Source organism: Macrotis lagotis, chromosome 1 (genome assembly GCF_037893015.1).
Source record: "Macrotis lagotis isolate mMagLag1 chromosome 1, bilby.v1.9.chrom.fasta, whole genome shotgun sequence".
NCBI classification, from domain to species: domain Eukaryota; kingdom Metazoa; phylum Chordata; class Mammalia; order Peramelemorphia; family Peramelidae; genus Macrotis; species Macrotis lagotis.
The window spans coordinates 840,852,311-840,871,608 of NC_133658.1; the positions used below are offsets into that span (position 1 = coordinate 840,852,311).

The 19,298-nt window shown below is 35.9% G+C and overlaps 1 protein-coding gene and 1 pseudogene across 1 annotated transcript; both read right to left on the reverse strand.

The window, feature by feature from the left end:
* Nucleotides 1-3,791: 3,791 nt before the first annotated feature.
* LOC141489726 (olfactory receptor 51G2-like) lies at nucleotides 3,792-4,718 on the reverse strand (annotated as a pseudogene).
* Nucleotides 4,719-13,538: 8,820 nt separating this feature from the next.
* LOC141489738 (CCHC-type zinc finger nucleic acid binding protein-like) lies at nucleotides 13,539-14,097 on the reverse strand. Its single transcript, XM_074190196.1, is given in 2 exon segments — nucleotides 13,539-13,779; nucleotides 13,781-14,097. Coding segments are annotated over 2 exon segments (399 nt in total). The 5' UTR covers nucleotides 14,081-14,097; the 3' UTR covers nucleotides 13,539-13,680.
* Nucleotides 14,098-19,298: the final 5,201 nt, after the last annotated feature.

Here is a 19,298-nt window from a genome sequence, read left to right on the forward strand (position 1 = left end):
AACTTATTAGTTATGTGATCTTGAGCAAGTCACTTAACCTTGATTGTCTCACATCCAGGACTGCCTTCAATCATCCTGATTCATATCTAGACACTGGACCCAGATGGCTCTGGAAGAGAAAGTGAAACTGGTAACTTAGCACAGTATCCTCTCACACAAATACAATTCACATGTTTGCCAAGGCATCACTTCCCCAATGTTGTGTCTTCTTCAAAAATGGAAAATATTATTAATCACCATTTGGTGAATGTCTTCATGAAAAGAGATCAGTAAATCTGAGTATATATGCATGGAGAGAATACTAGGAAAAAGCAACAGAGAAATGGTAATTAGGCCCAATAAAGGTGATATTTACTGATATGGAAAACTTCAGATATGTTCATTTCTGCTTGAATTGGTCTTCATTTAAATGTTCCATTATGCTTTGATCATCTATTTCATGAGTTCCCATATATGTATGCATAATAAATATATACATACATTCACATGCACATATATTTCACAAATGTTTATATGTATACTGTGCATTTCTATGTATGTGTGTACACATGTATATGTCTCTGTGTTATTTGTGTATGTGAAGGTATGTCTGTGAATTATTTGTATGTCTACTTAAGTATGATTATGTATTGTTTGTTTGTATATGTGTGTACATGTCTACTTAGATATATATTCACATCTTTTTGAATATATATCTAAGTAGACATGTGTGTGTATATATATTGTGTATATTGTATATAACATATATATAATATTTGGTGCTATTTTATTACTCACTTAAGCAATTTTATGTGGTATTGTAAAAAATGTTACTGCTATTGGAATGTATTGCAGGAGAGAAAAGGAAAATGATAAAGAGTTTGGGAAGTTAGAAACTTGGCAAAGAGGAATAATAATAATAATAATAATAATAATAATAATTATTATTATTATTAATATTATTATTACTTTTTTAGGTTTTTGCAAAGCAAATGGGGTTAAGTGGCTTGCCCAAGGTCACACAGCTAGGTAATTATTAAGTGTCTGAGACCAGATTTGAACCCAGCTACTCCTGACTCCAAGGCCAGTGCTTTATCCACTATGCCACCTAGCTGCCCCCTAATAGAGGAATAATTATTGGCACGAGGATGGAAAAATGAACCAGGCCTCTTCTGGAATTTCTGTGTTTGTGCTTCTGTCATTAACTCTCTCCCCACTCCTTTATTTATTCATTCTCTTCCTCTCTGTCTCTGGAAACGCTCAGTGAAAGTAATTATTCTGTCATAGAATTTCTGATAGAGGAGAGGAAAGTTGAATATAGTTTGTGCAAAGATAATTTGAATGGATTAAAAGAAAGGATAAGTAGGAATCTAAGAACTGAAATTCTTTATGAAAGTTAAGCCAGGAGAAATATGAAACTCTTAAGAAAGAAATTCTAGGGGCATCTAGGTGGGCAGATCACCAGGCCTAGAGTCAGGAGTATCTAGGTTCAAATCCCACCTCAGATGCATAATAATTACCTAGCTGTGTGGTCTTGGGGAACCACTTAACTCTATTTGCCTTGCAAAAAAAAAAACCTAAATTTTTTTAAAAGAATGTAATTCTATAAATATGAAGAAAAAATTTCAATGAGAAAGAAAAAGATTTTTAAAAAATTAAGACCAATATGCATGTAAAGGGAATTATCATAAGTTAACCTAAAATTTTTAAACTGTTCAGAAGGTAGAAGCATATGAAAATCATAGGTAAATATTAAATTAACAAGAATACTAGAATTGCAAATGAGCTGAGATCAGTGAGAAAAATGACATTTTAAAAGATGCTTCTTTTTGTTTTTAATCATAGTGGGAATACAATGAATAGACAATGAAATCTGGCCAGAGTTGACTAAGAGGAACAGATAAATTTGGATGATATTTTGGAAAATGTGCAATAATTTAAATTATCCCAAGCTATTATTTTCTTTGATTCCTTATCTTTAATATCACTAATGTCTTTGCAATTCTTCATGGTTGTGTAATTTGACACGTCTTGAATTTGGATGAATCAAAATTATAAATAATACAAAGAAAGAGAAAAATAGAAGATGGCTATAAGCAGATTATTGCCTATTAGCAATAATTAGTTGCACATAGAAAGTATGGAAAAGTGAATCATTTGGCCTTGGTGTGACTGGAAAATGAAGGCCAGCTAAGTATGAATGAGATATGATAGGTACATTATATATGAAAAGTTTTAAGAGGATATGGCTTAGTTATTTTATATAAATGACAGAAGTAAATATACCCCAAAACTTGTTTTATTATATTATGTTCTTATTCTGTAAATATTTTTCTCTAGAAGTTTATTAAACTTGTCCATTGCATAAGTTTATTTTTGTAACAAAATGAGTTTACTCTTAAATATTCATTTCACAGAGAGGATTATAAAGAATTCTCTAAACCTTATAAATTCTGTAGTTCATGGGAGTAATACTACTGAGATGTATAAACACCCTTCTCAGAGAAAATTCATCCAAAATGCAGACAAATGATTTCTATTACTTAGCCTTATACATAATCAATTTTCAGTAATAATAATGATAATAATAGCTAACATTTATATTGAACTTACTATATTCTAGGTATTGTGCCTAGAAAGTAGAAATTATCATTAAATCTATCTTACAGATGGGGAAACTGAAGAAAATGATGGTTAAGTGACTTATCCGGAGTCACACAGTAAGTGTTAGTGACTGGATTGAACTCAGGTCTTCCTAATTCCAGACATAACATTCTAACTACCTTACCCAGTATTGATCAAGGGAAAGAACTGATCCAAGGGAACATGCCTAAGTATTCCTTTCCATATAGATATTGTTTTAATAGTATGAAGCAAAATTTGACAGTGAACTTTCAACAACACTGAGGGGAAAGAGCATTTTTTAAATGAAAGAGCATTTTTAAACTTGTTCAATTTTGTAGAAAGAGTTCTGGAAAAGAAAATAATAATTACCATTTTTCACAGCTTTGGAGAAATGCCCTTAAAAACTATAGGATACACAAGAAGTGACTGGAAAACAGTATTAGAGATGCTGAGAGCAAAGATATGACCTTGGGCACTGTATCATGATGCCTCTGTATCCCTGGTGGGGGATAAATGTAAATTCAGATAAATGGTAGTTGGGAAACATTGGTCTTTTTTGACCATTAATTTTGAAGGATTCTAGAAATGTGAGTCACTAAGTAGACAATTGAAGATAGTCTTATTGTTTCTAGGGATGCTTAGAAGTCTTATTCCCACAAAGTAGTAAGATGGGCAATTCTTAGTTATAGAATGAATCTCAGTGGACACTTAATCAAACTCCCTAAGGAAAAATTCCATTCTTTTTTTTCCTATTCTCAGATAAAAAAAATTAGATTTAGGAAACATTATACTATTTATATGGAAGAGTATCCTTTTCTACTCATCTCTTATCACCTCAGATGTGTGAATGTTACTTAAACAAGATTTGGAGAGGAGTTGATTTCCTAAGACAGGAACTAGCTGAAAACTATATGCAAGGGGGTGGATAGGTGGCACAGTGGATAAAGCACTGGACTCAGGAGTACCTGGGTTCAAATCCAGTCTCACAGACTTAATAATTACCTAGCCATTGGCCACTTAAACCCATTTGTCCTTGCAAAAAGAAAAAAAACCTAAAAAAAAAATTACATATGAGACATTACTTAATAGATTTGAAAAAAAAGCTAGATTTTCCACTTCCCAATTTGGGAGTGAAGTAGGGGAAGAATCCAACTTCTTTCTTGCCCAAAGCCATTATGTTTCAAGCTTCATTTCCTCCATACCTTCAAGGTCTTCTGGAGAGCAGTGCGAATTTGTTTGGTTTTAAGACTATACACTATGGGATTAACTAGAGGGGGCATGAAGAGGTAGAGGTTCCCCAGGACAGCATGGGTCAGTAGGTAACTTTGGTGGGGAATCCGGTGCATTAGTGTGATGGAAAGGTGTGGCATGTAATAAATGAGCACAATGAAAATGTGAGAAATACATGTGTTGAGAGCTTGAATCTTCTCTCTCTAGAGGCAATACCTAAAACAGCCCTGAGGATGAGAATATAGGAAAGGCCAATAAGTACAGAGTCAAGTCCAAAGGAGTAAAGGACTAGCACCAGACCATAGAAGATGTTGATCTTGACATGACCACAAGCCAGCTTCATCCCATTGGAGTGGAGGCAGTAAGAGTAAGCTAGTGTCTGACCTTTTCAGAAAGGAAGCCTCTTGAGAAGAATAGGCAATGGAGTCATGAGGTCATGAGGATAACACCCCTCAAGAGAGTTGCCAGTCCCATTTTGGCAATGCATGTGTGAGTGAGGATGGTGGTATAGTGTAGCGGGTGACTGATGGCCACATAGCGGTCAAAAGCCATGGGCAAGAGGATTCCTGGAGAAAGTATGAATGAAGAAGAGCTGAGTGAGACAGCCATCAAATGTAATCTCATTGATGCCAAAGAATATATACCAAAAATACAGAATATAGACCAACATCAGCTCCTGCCAACATGGATAAAAACAGATACTGTGGCTCTTGGAGACTGTGTTCAATCTTCACAAGATTTAATAATGTGCAGTTTCCCAAAAATGTGATGACATACATTAGACTCAGTAGTGGACCCAGCCACAGACGAGCCCCTACAAGTCCTCGCAGACCTGTCAGAATGAAGACAGCTGGTTGGAAGGCAGTGCTGTTGTATGTTGACATGAGACCACAGAAGGTATCCTGTTTAGAATGACTTTGCAGACATGATGACTAGGAAGAAAAGAAGAGTGAAGATGCTCAAAGTTAGTGTGATCATAGAACCTAAAGCAAACAACATTTCGACCCTTATAGAATCTTCTCAAAAGACAGAGATCTAGAGTATGGTAGTAGTCAAGAAGCCAAGTATCAATACTTCCTGTCTTATAAAGTGAATAAAAAGCCAGCATTGAATAAACTTCTTGGTTACCATCAGGTTATTTGATTTAAATATCAGTTTAATTGAGTGCATTTAAACTAAAAGAATTATACTACAATATTAGAAGTTACATGAAGGCAAGGACAATATTTTAATCACCTTCATATCTTACCTGCATTTAGCATGAAGCTGATGCATTATATATACTTTAATAAACTGATTGAATAAATGCATGAATAAGAATGATCAAGGTAGTATCAATAAAAGCAAATAGAAATTATGATTCAAATTGGTAATTAGATAACTGTAAGTGGAAAAGAATTCTGTGTGACCTGGAGGACAGGAGACATCTTTTTGAGTGATTGTGTTGAACTACATAGACTTATAGGTCCTTTTGTACTTTGAAGTTCTGTGATCTAAAAATAACAATCATTTACATAACATAACATCTGCCAGGCATTTTGTGAGTGTTTTATATTTATCTCATTTGATCCTCTCAACAATCCTGGAAAATAGGTACAATTATTATACTTATATTTCAGATGAGGACATTAAGGCAAACAAGGGTTAAGTGATTTACCTAGGGTCATAAAGCTCATCTGAGGCTAGATTTAAATTCAGATCTTCCTGACTCTAGACCAGAAACCTTTTCCATTGTGCTGCTTAAAGGCTCTTTTAAGATTGAAAAATATAGGGGCAGCTAGGTGGCACAGTGGATAGAGCACCGTCCTTGAAGTCAGGAGGACCTGAGTTCAAATTTGGCCTCAAACATTTAATAATTATCTAGCTGTGTGACCTTGGGCAAATCACTTAACCCCATTGCCTTGCAAAAAAAAATTTTAAAAAGGAATGTAGTCCTCCTAAGAAAAAGGGAAAAAATATTATGGAAGGTTCTCTACTACTAGTTCTTTGGTCTTGAAGAAGACAACACTGACCACCAAATTATTGATAGCATGAATTGCATAATTATGTTTATTATAGTAAGAGATTTTCTATGCAAGCTATTGTTCTAATTTGCCTTTTCCATAATTTCTCTACCCCATGGCTTGATTAATAGGAAATAGGACTTCTGGAGATGGTCTTTCTGCCTTAGAATACCCTTGACTTAAATTGGTTGTGTTTCCTCCCATATCGTGAGGCACCACAGCAACATCAGGAAAGGTCCAGCATGTGATATCTTGCAATAGAATGCTTCTACCTGATATATCCTAACATTTCGCCCTATTGACTGATTATTAGTACAGCCTTTCTACCTTTGGGCTATTCTTCAATGTAACACTATTGGCAATAGCTTTAACACTAGGACAATGTCATATTTCTGTTCATAGAACTGTTTTGCTATGCTGTTAATACATTGCTACAGCTTGATCTCATCAGACACTGCTGGAATTGGGATACTTTCCAAGACATGGGCCCCTCTCTTGGCATGAATCCATTTCAGGGTGGGCCTGCCCTTCACAAATAAAAGAGACATCTCCTTGAAGCTCCAGCCAACTTCTCCAGGATCTGTTAGTATCATTTGCCTGGCTGCCCTGTGGCTTCCATCCCCAACACTCTGAATGTGGGAAAGTTCTCTACTAAGCATCTCTTCACTTCTCTTTACACTGTTGATCACATTCAGCTCCCTCTTTCCCCAGTTTTCATGACATTGCTATCTCCACATCTGACCACTTCTTTTCAGAATTTTTTGCCTGTTCTTCATTTATATTATGTCAACTAAATGTGGGTTTTTCCTGAGATTCTATTTGGCACCCTCTTTTCTCCACACCTCACTTAATTATTTCCTTAGCTCTCACTAATTATGCAAATGATTCTTAAATCTAATTATCCAGTCCTAATTCTTAGTATAATTATAGTTTGGCAATATCAATTACATTGGACAACTTGAATTGGATATTCTAAGCTTAAAATTCTCAAAGGAGAACTCATTATCTCCACCCAATTCCAAATAATCTTTTGAACTTCCCTGTTACTGTTGAAAGCATCATCAACTTTCCAGTTACTCAGATCTCAACATTTGCATTATTTTGATGCTTTCTTATTGGTCCTACACATCCAATCTATTGTCAAATCCTATTTTCCCCCCTTGTTTCCAGTAACAAACCAATCAACCCTAATTGCCTCTTACATGAATTATTGCAAAAACTTCATAATGAATCTCCCTGTTTTCTTATCTCACCAATCCCTTCTCTACTCAGCTGTAAAAATGATCTTCCTGAACTGAAGGTCTGACTATGTCATGCTTCTATTCTATAAATTCTGCTATTCAGTAAAATCCTTATTGACTTTAGAAATAAATTAAAAATTCTTGCTTTAGCATTTGAGCATTTAGTCCATTATAATATAGCTTCTTCATATTTTCCAGGCTTTATTCACTTTACTCCCCTCCAACTATTGTGTGATCCAACTATATTGGCTTAATTATTATTCCTTAAACAATCCTTAAGGCAGCTCTTCAAGTAACAGGACTCATTGCTCTGAATTCCTTATCTTCTTAGGTTTTTCAGATGTTAGATGCCTATATGTGCCTCTTACCATCACCACTACCACCACAACCATTCACATGCATGAGTATTTAGAATTACCTGTTCTTCTAGGGCTAGATGAATTAGACAAAGGGTTTTCCTTTTACCTTATCTGGTTCCTGTTGTGGAAATTTATCTTATTTTTAAGTAAATATCTAAGCTTTTCTGGACCCAAAAGTACAAAGTTTCATACATTAGAAATTTTGGCCCTTGGGAACATTTTCAAAGCTTTACCTATATCAGTCACAAGGGATCTATGCATCTCTAGGGAACATATGGTAGAAGCTATGCCCTACAGCAAATTATTTGTAGATGATAATAATATGAGTCTTTTAAGAAAACTAAAGTTCCAGATAGGTTGTGAATAGGATTTTGGAGGGAGGAGATGGATTTGGAAATGGAGAAACATTGCATGGGAAACTAATAAGGAAAGATAAATTAATTATGTGGTGCTTGATTTTGTGACTTTTTTTCTTTTGTTTTTACAATTGATGCTACATATCTGAAATGTACTCACTCCTCCCATCTGCCAGAAAGACAGTCAACGAACATTATTATGTGCTATGTCCTGGGTATACAAGCAAATACAAAACAACATGAAAAAAGGCAACAAATAAACAAAAAAATCCCTGCTTTCAAGGAACTATCTAATGGGACAACATGCAAACAATTATACAGAAATGAATGTATAGACAGGATAACATGTATATAGTCTTTGAGTGAAGAAATAAAGATTAATAAAGATGGGGAAAAATTGGAGGGGGCAAGATTTCACACTGAAACTTGAAATGAGGCAAGGAAACATAAGAAGAGGGTAGGAGAGAATTTCTAATTGCTTCCTTCTCTAAAAGTACTTTCCTAATCCTACCCAACTTCACTATCTCCCACTTATATAGTGCATGTTTCTTCATGAAATTACTTTTTTTTATTTTATTTTACAGCCTTGTATTCAGGTTATAGCTTTCAAATTCAAGTTAAATAAGGATTGTTTGATTTTGTCTTTGTATTTCATTGATGGAAATGGATATTTAATTTTGACCCTTGTATTATTTATTAACTAATGTAGTATTGGATGCATAGGAGGTGTTTGAATTGAATTACTTAGTAATCACAGGATGCTTTTCTTCAAAGTCAGAAAGGTGAATATTTTTAAAGGGGGATGCTAGGAAAATAATAAAAAATGGGAAAGAAAAATGGAGAAACAGGCATAGAGACAGACAGAAACAGAGACAGAGAGAGTGTGAGTGACAGAGAGACCAAAAGACATTTATAGCAAAAAAGATGGACATGGAGAGAGACAGAAAGAACGAATTGGAGAGGATCCTTAAGTTTATACACAAGGTCCTTTCCCTTCATTTACTCCAATTCAGAAAAGTAATCTGTATGAAAGATTAAGCAGAGACTAAAAGGATTATCAATACAGCAAGAGGATATCTGAGGAGGCTAGGTGTTATAAAACATATATGTAATCTCTACTGGGGGGAGACTGAAGTTCATCATTTGATGAGACTTTGGAGTTTTGAGCTGGTGTGGGGCTAACAACTAAGCTCAACATAGTAATAAGAGAGAGCATATCAGAAATGAAATAGGGCAAAATTCAGGAAAGGATAGACAGTCAAATTGGGCCCAAGAGTAGACACTTCAGTTGAAACTATCAGTTCAGATAGGATAAGGAAAATCAGTAGGAAAAAAAATAACTAAGGACTCTCATTTTGTTTAAACTCGTGATCCAGAAGTAGTTTCCATTTCCTATGTCAGATGTGATAATGATGATGTTTGTTCTTCATTCTTTTTTTTGTCATTTTCATCTTTATTTCCAACAAAATATGTGGGTGACCAGTTTAAACAGCAAACACAATCTTCCATGTAATGAACATATGATCTTTTACAATGAGTTATTATTTATCAAACTTACATAGATGTTATTGAATGATAAAATGCAAATCAATTTTAAAGTGTTACTGGATTCATAGAAACTGCTTATGATCGTGTATTTTCTGCACTAAAGTCCTCCTGTGATGCCTCACAACACCCTGAGGGAAATTTGAGTTCAAATGTGAACACTAATGCTCCTTCACTGGCATGGACAAGAGTGGTAGGAAAGGAAATCACAAAGACTATCTAATAAAACATTTATTTTACTGTTGAGATTATTAAAAGTGGGTCATTGGTCCAATTACCGAATCAACACATTTTGTGAAAAACTGAAGATTACATCAATAATGACATTTGTGCTATAAATAAAACTAGGAGCTAAACTAGCAGATTATAAAAAAATTGCAGAAAAGTTTTGTAAGGCATCCCAAAACAAGAAATGATTTCCTTGGATATTTGGTCATCTCACTTGGCCGAATTCATGACAAATGAAGAAAAAGCAATGTATACAAAAACATTTGTTTAAGATATGGTAGAGAAATTATATGAAGACACTCCAAATTAAACAAATGTATACTTGATTTCAATGCAAAACTATTAGAAGCTATAAAAAAAATATCAAAAAATGTAGCAAATTAGAAAAATGAAGATACTTATACAAATAAAGGAACTATAACCCAATCTAAACAAGCTAATGATGCTGGAAAATAGGTAATAAAAGAATTTATAGCAACATAAACCAGCACCATGTTCTATAGAAGTGGAACAAGCAACTTACAGTTGCTGAATTTAGAAACTGCCTCACTCAGCAAATACCTGTCCCTCCTTTCCAAGGGCTACCATCAGTTTTTAAGTACAAACCCATCTACAAAATCTTATGTTGAAGGGTGGTGAAGAGGATCATCTCATGACCAGGGAGAGGCAGCAGATGAAAAACTGGCTTATAGAAAGTCTGACAAAGTTTGACTAAGCTGAACCATCCCATTCACATTTAAGGGATGACATTCAAAAGGTAGATAATAAGTCAATTTACACAGAGGATGTCTGTGCTGAAGGAAGGCAACTTGAACAATTAGGGGACAAAGATACTGATCCACAGGCCTTTCTTGTCTCTAAAAAATATTTTGAGAAAATCTGTGCCCACATCCAAGGTACTCTTGATGAAAAATATATCATAAGCCATGCTGTCATACAATCACTGAGGCGGAAAAGACAGAGGCATTTATTGGGTAGAACCGCCATCTTAGAGCTTCTACCAAAATAGCCAACATGATCAAACAACATTGTTTCTAAGGATAACTTTTTTGCTCTTCTGATTATCACCCAGTTAGGAATAAAACAGGGAAATTATCAATTGTGCCAATCCCTCAACAAGTAATGTGGTTTGCAGATAACATCTGCATTTTGCTCAATAAGTTTTACCCTCAGATTTGGTCGAACTTCCCATGCCAAACAAACTATGTAGAAGACATCTATCTCTGACATGTGATTAGATGGATGGCCCAAAGCTTGCTCCGCTGACAAAACTGTAAATGGACAATGAGATAGGCTCAGAACTGAAGACAAAGAGGCACTTGTTGGCCCTTAAAAAAATAAACATGAATATTCTTTCTTCTAGTGAAATTAATTGGATGTAATACCACAATCCCTGAGGAATTAAATACTGGTCACTCAAAGGGCAGGAGAAATGCTTGGTGGCCTTTCCTGAACAGGCTGCAGTATGTGGTCAAGGACACATTGTACATACACAGATGACCAGGAAAAAAAAATGGGTCAGTTATAAGAACAATCAACATGTGGTAATGAGGCCCATCAAAATCTCCAGAATATAGATGGACCTCTTGTGGAGGACTGAAAGGCATGGACACAAGATGACAAAGTATTAATAGGTTAAAATTTGGATCACTCAAGTACATCATCAAAATTCATAGACTCACTGAGGTATTCCTAGTGTCAGAATTATTTTCTCAATTAAGAATACTGGAACCATCATCAAAAAGATTTTCTTTTTCGGGGTAGGGGTGGGAGAGTGGGGAAGGAGTCCTTTTGCTCTGGAAACTTTTTTAACCAAAAAATTTTTATTTCAGTTAAGTTGCTAATTATTGAGACAAATAAGTCCCATCTAATGTAATATTAAAATAATGTTTCTTTCAATGGCCCAAGTGCAACAAAACCTAATATTTGTTAGGTGTTGAAAAGAACAAAAAGCAAAAAAATACACTGAACACTTTCACCATACTTAACAGGGCCCTGGCATAATAAATACACATGCTTTCAGCTCTCTGCAATGATCTCAAGTCAACAATCCCAACACATGTATTACTACAAGAGTGAAGTTCTGAGATATGCGTTTGCTCTTTGTCCCAGGCATAATACTGAAGTTCATGATCCAATTATTTTTAAAATTCCTTTAAAACGAACAGGTCATAACTGCAGGAAATATTTGGTTATTTCCTTTTGTTTTTTAGACCTGAAATAACTTTCTTAAAAATCAATTAATTTGCTTATCTCCAAGAATTTGACAAAATTGAATCTTAAATTACCTAGTTTTCTCACTTGTAAATATATAAAGGAACAGAATGCAAATCAATGGTAGAATTCTCTAACACACCAAAGATGATGAGCAAATAAATCAGTGAACCATTCTGGGATTATTTCCCATTCAAGTAATTAATCAGTTTGGACAAGTTTAAGGATGGATTAAGTTGGGGCAGAAAGGGGACAGGAAAAAGAGCAACATCTTTACAGAATACGAAATTGTTTACACCAAAATATTTTTCTACAGACTTCCTCTAAAAATTGAGAGACAGTTGTAGAATAGTATGAGAACATGTAAGATAAGATCATCTCCTTTACTGATGGTACTGATTTTGATTTTGGCTAACAAAGTTCTGAATCAGCCCTTTAAAATAATTATGGAATATTATCAACAAATATTTAACAATCAATTTGAAATGAACTTTACTCAATGGAGTGATTTCCAATGATTCTATAAAAAGGCCAACCACAGAGTGAAAAGCATCAGTTAAGTTTCCAGAGTCATGCAAATAACTTTCAAAAGGACTTCCAATTTCCAAAGCTAGGAAAAAGCTTAATATTAATCATTTATTAGCACTAACATATTAAGGTTAGCAATAGCAATTGAAGTACTGATGCATACTTAAATTTCTATTTAGGTTCCCTGGATAATCAATGTGAACCATGTTTATTTCCATTTTTAGGCACTGGAGCATTATTATCTGTTTTTTACAAAATCTTAAAATTGTCTTCTAAATCTTTTTTTCAGGATCTAGCAGTAACATGGTTAGAGCAGATGAGTATGACTGTAGGTTTGTTTTAAGGATATATGTAAAAGTCTGAACAGGATTTTCCATTTTACCAAGACTATTTTTATATCTGGATGGGAAGAGAAATACTTTTGAAAGAGGCTTTTGGAATTCAATGTTCATATGAAACTTAACTGCCTCTTGTCAGGCTTTGGTCTATATAAGGGCACTTCAGTATATGCCCAAAACACTCAAGATATTGAGTGTTAAAAATCTCCAATTCTAAGTATAAATTTGATTTCTATACATGAACTTTCACAATCAGAAAGCTTAACATTTGCCTTTATAAGTTACTCCACATTTTTAAAACCTATTAATCATGTCTTTGGACTTCTCAATGTCTTTGGATAATTTAGTTTTCTCAAAACAAAGTGTACCACCTTTTTAAATTTCTTCTTAGAATGATGTATTTTCAGAGCAGTCTCATTCTTAAAGTAATGTAAAAAACTGCTAGGGTAGCCTAAACAATAACAGGGATGGGCAACTTTCAAACCACTCAGCTAAGGGAACTCTACCAGACAGAACCAGCCCAGTAAATTAATAAAAGTAGATGGTTTAGGGGATAGTTACAAGTAGCTGGGAAATCAAAGGAGTAGATATACTCCATACCTCCCCCAAACAGGGAGAAGAGGGAGATACAAATGTGAATTAAAAGAGTTCTTTTGGCATCCCATTAAGTTTCAAATCAAAATACCTTTTGTAACATGTTTGTAATATTGTAAATGATTGCCAGCACACCTGTAATTAAGAGATCCCCCAAGCAAATTTCCAAAAAATTAACTGATTCAAACCCCTATCACTTAAATTTTAAATTGAAAATGTTTTGAAAAATTCCAAATTGAACTACTCTGTTGATCCAGAGAACAAAGTCATTTTTTTAGTGCTGAGTTGGATTCCTGAAAGCACAAACCTATCATGAGTCCTTGGTGCATCATTTGCCTTAGTTGTAACCAATGCGTCAGTCAGTAAGTTAATTCCATCACCGAAGCCTTTCTTTGCTGAAGGTCACATTAATTCTTTGGGACAGGACTGAAGCTCTTGACCTACCACCTATAGCATTTCACTTTGGTGCAATCTTTCTGAATGTGCCCAAACTCTCCACATGAATAGCACTTCTGCTCATCTGCATGGTCGCAGTCTTCAAGCCAAGTGGCCGGGCTTGCCCCAGTTGTAGCAGCACTTGCTCTCTCTCTCTTGTTTAGGCTCCTTGCAGTCCTTGGCAATGTGTCCGCCTCTACCGCAGTTATAGCAGGCATCCTCCTGAAGATCATAATCCTTGGCAAGATGACCAGACTCACCGCAACGGTAACAGATGTCGGGAAGAAATGAAGAAACAAACTGGAAACCTCTTCCACGGCTCCTCATTCCTCGGCCACCCCCAGTAGGACATTCTCGGGCCCAATGGCCAGAGCGTCCACACTTGAAACACTCGTTGCTGCTCATTGCTGCACTTAGATCTTCTCAGATCGGCGTGAGCGGGGTCGGACGCTCGGGCTCCCGCGGAGGCAGAGGAACGGCGGCGGCGAATGCGGCTGTTTATTTTCGGGGTCCCAGGCTGCCTGCGCCACACGCGGGTCTGCCCCTGTCCTTCATTCTTAAAGAAAATCATCAGGGAATTGTTACAGTAACATGCTCATGAATTGTATTTGCATGAGAGGGGCTATGCTAAGTTACCAGTCTCACATTTTCCTCTGAAACCATCTGGGTCCAATGGCCAGATATAAATTGGACGATTGAGGATAGCCTTGGCTGACAGACAATGAGGCTTAAGTGACTTTTCAAGGTCACATAGCTTTTAAGTATCTAAGCTGGATTTGAACTCAAGTCCTCTTTACTTCATGGCTGGTGCTCTACCCATTGGCCCATCTTGACATATTTAAGAAACGCTATAAATGAGCCCCTTAGTTGTTCCAGCTGCCAAAGGACTTCTTCAGGGTAGCATGTATTTTAGTTTTCAAACTATAGCTAATTGATATGAATATGGGAGGCATGGAGAGGTAAATGTTGCCTAGAGCAGCATGGGTTAGAAGGAAACTCTTTAGATGGACCTGATGCAGCACTGTAATTGCTAGGAATGGCATGTTGCAAATTAATATATGGAAAAGGTAGGTGTTCAGTGCCTTGAGGTGACCTTCTCTAGAAACAATTCCCAGCACAGACTGAATGATTAGGGTATTGGAGAGGACAATAAAAAAAGGAATCTCTTCAAAGGAGCAGACAACCAGGGCTAGATCACAGAAGAAATTTATCTTAACAGGACCACAGACCAGCTTCAAGACAATAGGGTGGAGGCAGTAGGAATAGAAAAGAATCTGGCATTTGCATAATAATTCCATAATTTTGTGATTTTTATGATTCCATTTTGGAGAGAGCACCTAGGAGAGGCTTTTCCCCTGCCACCATCTTGATTCTGCCCCTGTCCTTTATTTTTGAAGATGACAAAACATCAGGTTTGTAAGCATGCGAACTGGATTTGAATGAGGGGTAAGCTGTGCTGTCACCAGCCTCACTTTCTCCTTCAGAGTCATTTGGGTTCAGTGGTGAGATATGAATCAGGATGGTGGGGATGGTCCTAGATGAGAGGCAATCAGAGTGACTTGTCTAATATCACCCAGCTACTTAAGATTCAAATGTCTGAGGCTGGATTTGAACTCTCATCCTATATTCTATTAGATGTCAATGTTTGCTATTAGGGTTCATCCAGGAAATCTTATTTTGTTTAGGCAAATGGAAGACAGTGTTCCTGATGACAAGGACATGAGATGAACACGTCTTCAGGAGTAAGTCACCTTTGCTTTTACTGTGTTCATCTACATTCCTTCCAAGGACTCCCTGTCATATCTGGTTATGAGCTTACTTAGCATTACTTAGCATCACTTACTTAGCATTGAAGTGACCCACAATTATATTTTGTCCTTTTTTTATTTATTTGTGTTAAGGGTCTCCAGGTAGTCATAGACTTTTTCTTTGACCGCATCAGGGTTGATCATGGTGGGAGCACAAGGACTAATGATGATGGCATGGCATTTTTCTGCAAGTGCCACTTGTCCCAAGTCTGTTTTGCTCTCCTTTTGGTAGGCATACAAGTTTGTTGACTAGATTAGTTTTGATATCAAAACATAAGCCAGCTTTACCACACTCCCCTTCACTTGAGCCATGTATATTCATCACCAACTTTAGGAAGCCTAGCCTTCATTTGCCCGAGTTGTTTCACTCAGGGCTGCTACTCTAATATGATACTTGCTGAGTTCTCTTGCAATAAGAACTTGTCTTCTTTCAGGACTATTGGATGTTGTGTTGTCCATAAGTGTATACACGTTCCATGTACTGATGGTGAATGGAATCAACCTTGTGAAGAGGTTTTTATATTTTTTTTTGGTGTTTCAACCACAGAGTGGTATCCCTCCCTGCCACAGAAATTAAGGAAGGATTGAGTAAGCAGACAATTTTTAGAGCACCTTTCTAGTCCTTCCTCACAGGAGGTGGTGAGAGTGTGATCCTAAATTCCACTGTTGCTTCCAATGAAGTACTCTATAGGCTTAGTGATCTGAGTGGAGTTCCCAGTGAATCTCCACCTGCTGCTTCTTCAATTGCCCAATGCCACACATATGGCAAAATGGTATTTTTGATGGCTTTGGATTCTTCCAAAAATTGAATTTAAGTGAGACAGAATAGCAAGATGTTTTTAGTCTCACTCTCTCTTCCTAAACCATCATAGTTCAGTGGCAAGACAGAGTCAAGACAATTGATGATGGCTTGGGATGCAGTGGATGATCTTGGCATCATCGATGTCTAACCAATCTCAAAGTCATCCACAGCACCAGCTTCAGCAGCCTTCATAGCCTTTGGAACAAATTCCCCTCATTCACCCATTCCAGCAGTGAAAGTCTTCACATTGTTGTTTGAGACCCCCTCATTTACCCTCAACCTAGTTTAGCCCATATGCAAAAATAGTTTACCAAGGCCACTGTGAATTATATAACTTCTAGAAGCTACAAGTGAGAATTAGGTGGGCTTAGACAGTCTTCAAAGGTAGAAGGCTACTCTGAAAAGATACAGAATCTCACACCAGAGATACTAGACTCCCTTGAATATACCCTTCATCCCTTCCAATAAACTAAAATGACAGCCTATTATCTCAGTGATCAAAATTTGTAAATCATCATTTTGTCTTTTATAGAGCTTTATAATATTTTGTTTTTGCATTCAATTATTTTTCTGGAAAAGGGAAGGAGTCATGCATGACACAAAACTAAGAGAAGCTAGAATATTTGATTGGGTTCTTAAGAAGTAATCCCTCAGGCAGCTCTCCAAATAGTTATTTAGTTAAATAAAGAAAGAGACATTGCTCTGGCTGCTCTACTGTTTAAGTTCTTAAAAATATTACATGCCCATATGTACCTCTTATCACTATCACATGTACAATCACCTTAGGAATTATCTATTCTTTTAGGTCCAGATGAATAACACAAATAGTTTGACTTTTACCATATCTGGCTCATGAGGGGGCCAGTTTTTCTTATTTTATTTCATTTTATTTTTAAGAGAATCTCCAGGTTCTCTTGGTCCCAAATGTGCGTTTCATACATTGAAAATTTTGCAACTTGGGCAATCATTTTCAATATTATGCCTTATGTCAGTCACATAGATTGAATTCTGAATCTCTGGGGTTCATATGGTAGAAGTTATGACCTACAGTAAATTATATGCACATAAAACTGAGATTACTCAGGTGTCACATAGTTTGTGGATAGCATTTTGAAGGAGGAGAAGATAGGCTTGTGGGTGGAGAAATGTTGCATGAGGACCAACAAGGAAAGGTGAATGAATTATATGGGAACTTTGTTGCTATCCTATCAGGCTAACTATAGACTCTCAGACTTGATAAAACCTTTAAGAACATTTTTCCTTCAGTGATCAGTCCTAATTATCCTCCTCTGAAAATCTTGGTGGCTACAGAAAATCATGGTTATGCTCCCAAGAATTATTCACACAATTAAACTTACCTCATACAAAGGAGAAACACAAATTATAGTATCTCCTTGGAAGACTGGGAGAAATTAATAATTATATAATTATTTCCCCTTAGAGTAACTGAAGGGGGAAAGTTGAAATTCAATATTGAAAGGTTCTGAAAATTCAGGTAGCTAAATTGTGATCCAAAAAATTACAAAAAATTTGAAGAATGAAATAAATATAATATGGTAAAGATTAGCATTGCAGGGCTAAAGGTAAAGTATTATCTGTTATAGATTATAAACATTAATTTCATAAGTACAAGCATTTTCAAATTACTTTACATCTTTGTAAATTCAATATATACTATTGGTGGGGTAAAACAATTACAAATGCTACTTCTTAGGTTGCATGGAAAGAAGTATTGTAAGCAGGAAAACTTACCTGCAGGGGAAAAAAAATGAAAGCATCTTTGAATGTTTTTATGGCAAACACATTTCTATATTTAATTTTATTTCTGGGTAAGTGAGATGTTCCAAAAGGTTCAGCATTTCTGCTGTGAAGGCTTGCTGATCACTTTTCAAGGTTGTTCATTCTCATTTGGTGTCCACCTTTCCCAACGCTTACCTGTGGCTCCAAGAAGCTATAGCATGAACTCTGGCCACATCTTGGTAAATCTCTGCAGAAGGGCTAACCGAGATTGAAGGTAACCAACAGGATTCAAATTCATTGGCGAGTTAGATGGATATCTACCTCAAGTATATGAATACTTCCCCCCAAAAAATGGACAGATAAGAACAATTTATTTCAATGGTCACGAAGCTGACTAAAGCCGGTGCTGTTGTGGTGTGCTTAAATATTGGTCAGATATGAAGATGCAAAGGTCATCCACTGCATCACCAGTCATTGTGATGTTTGTCTTGGAACCAGAATTCAATGATGCTGGAAGAGAGTATGAGAGTGATGACTTTGAGCAACTCTATTTCACTTAAATCTAATTTACCCAGAAGTCTAAACATTACCCATAATGTATTTTGTCCTCTTCAAAAGTAAAGGAATAGAAACAACAATTTTGCAATATATTTCTAAATCTTGTAGAAAATATCATTGCATTATTGCTTCATGCTATGAGGCAACAACACAAAAATTGCTATTAATAATTGTACAGAGGTGACCTCATGATCAAAGAGACTGAAGTGAACTGGCAAAGGGTATCTTCTCTTTGTGAATTTTATGAATGAAATGAAATGGGTTTTGTTCCTCCTCTCCTCAAATAATACTTAGCATGGCATTCAGACTTTTGATAAGACTATATGACAGAGAAAAGAAAGGTCAAAAAGTAAGAAGACTGTTAAAGAAGACTGATTATAATTCTGACATTTAAACAAGTAAACCAATAGTGAGATTCAGCCAAAGAAATGAGGATATTAACAAATAATCTAGGAAAGGATACACTGCAGAAAATTCAAATTATACAGTGAAGGATGGTGAATTTAAAATCACCAATGAGAAGAAAACAGAATAAATTGTACTGGAGCCTTTCCAATATAAGCCTGGGTGACTGGATAGGTCCCTGATCAAGAGGTAGATCATTTGATAAAGACAAGTAGTCTTATTGATTTAGAGTCCTGCATAGGATTCCTTTGGCTTTTATGTTTTCTGTTGGGTGAAAAGATGCTATATTTGATGCATGGATAGCTTGAGT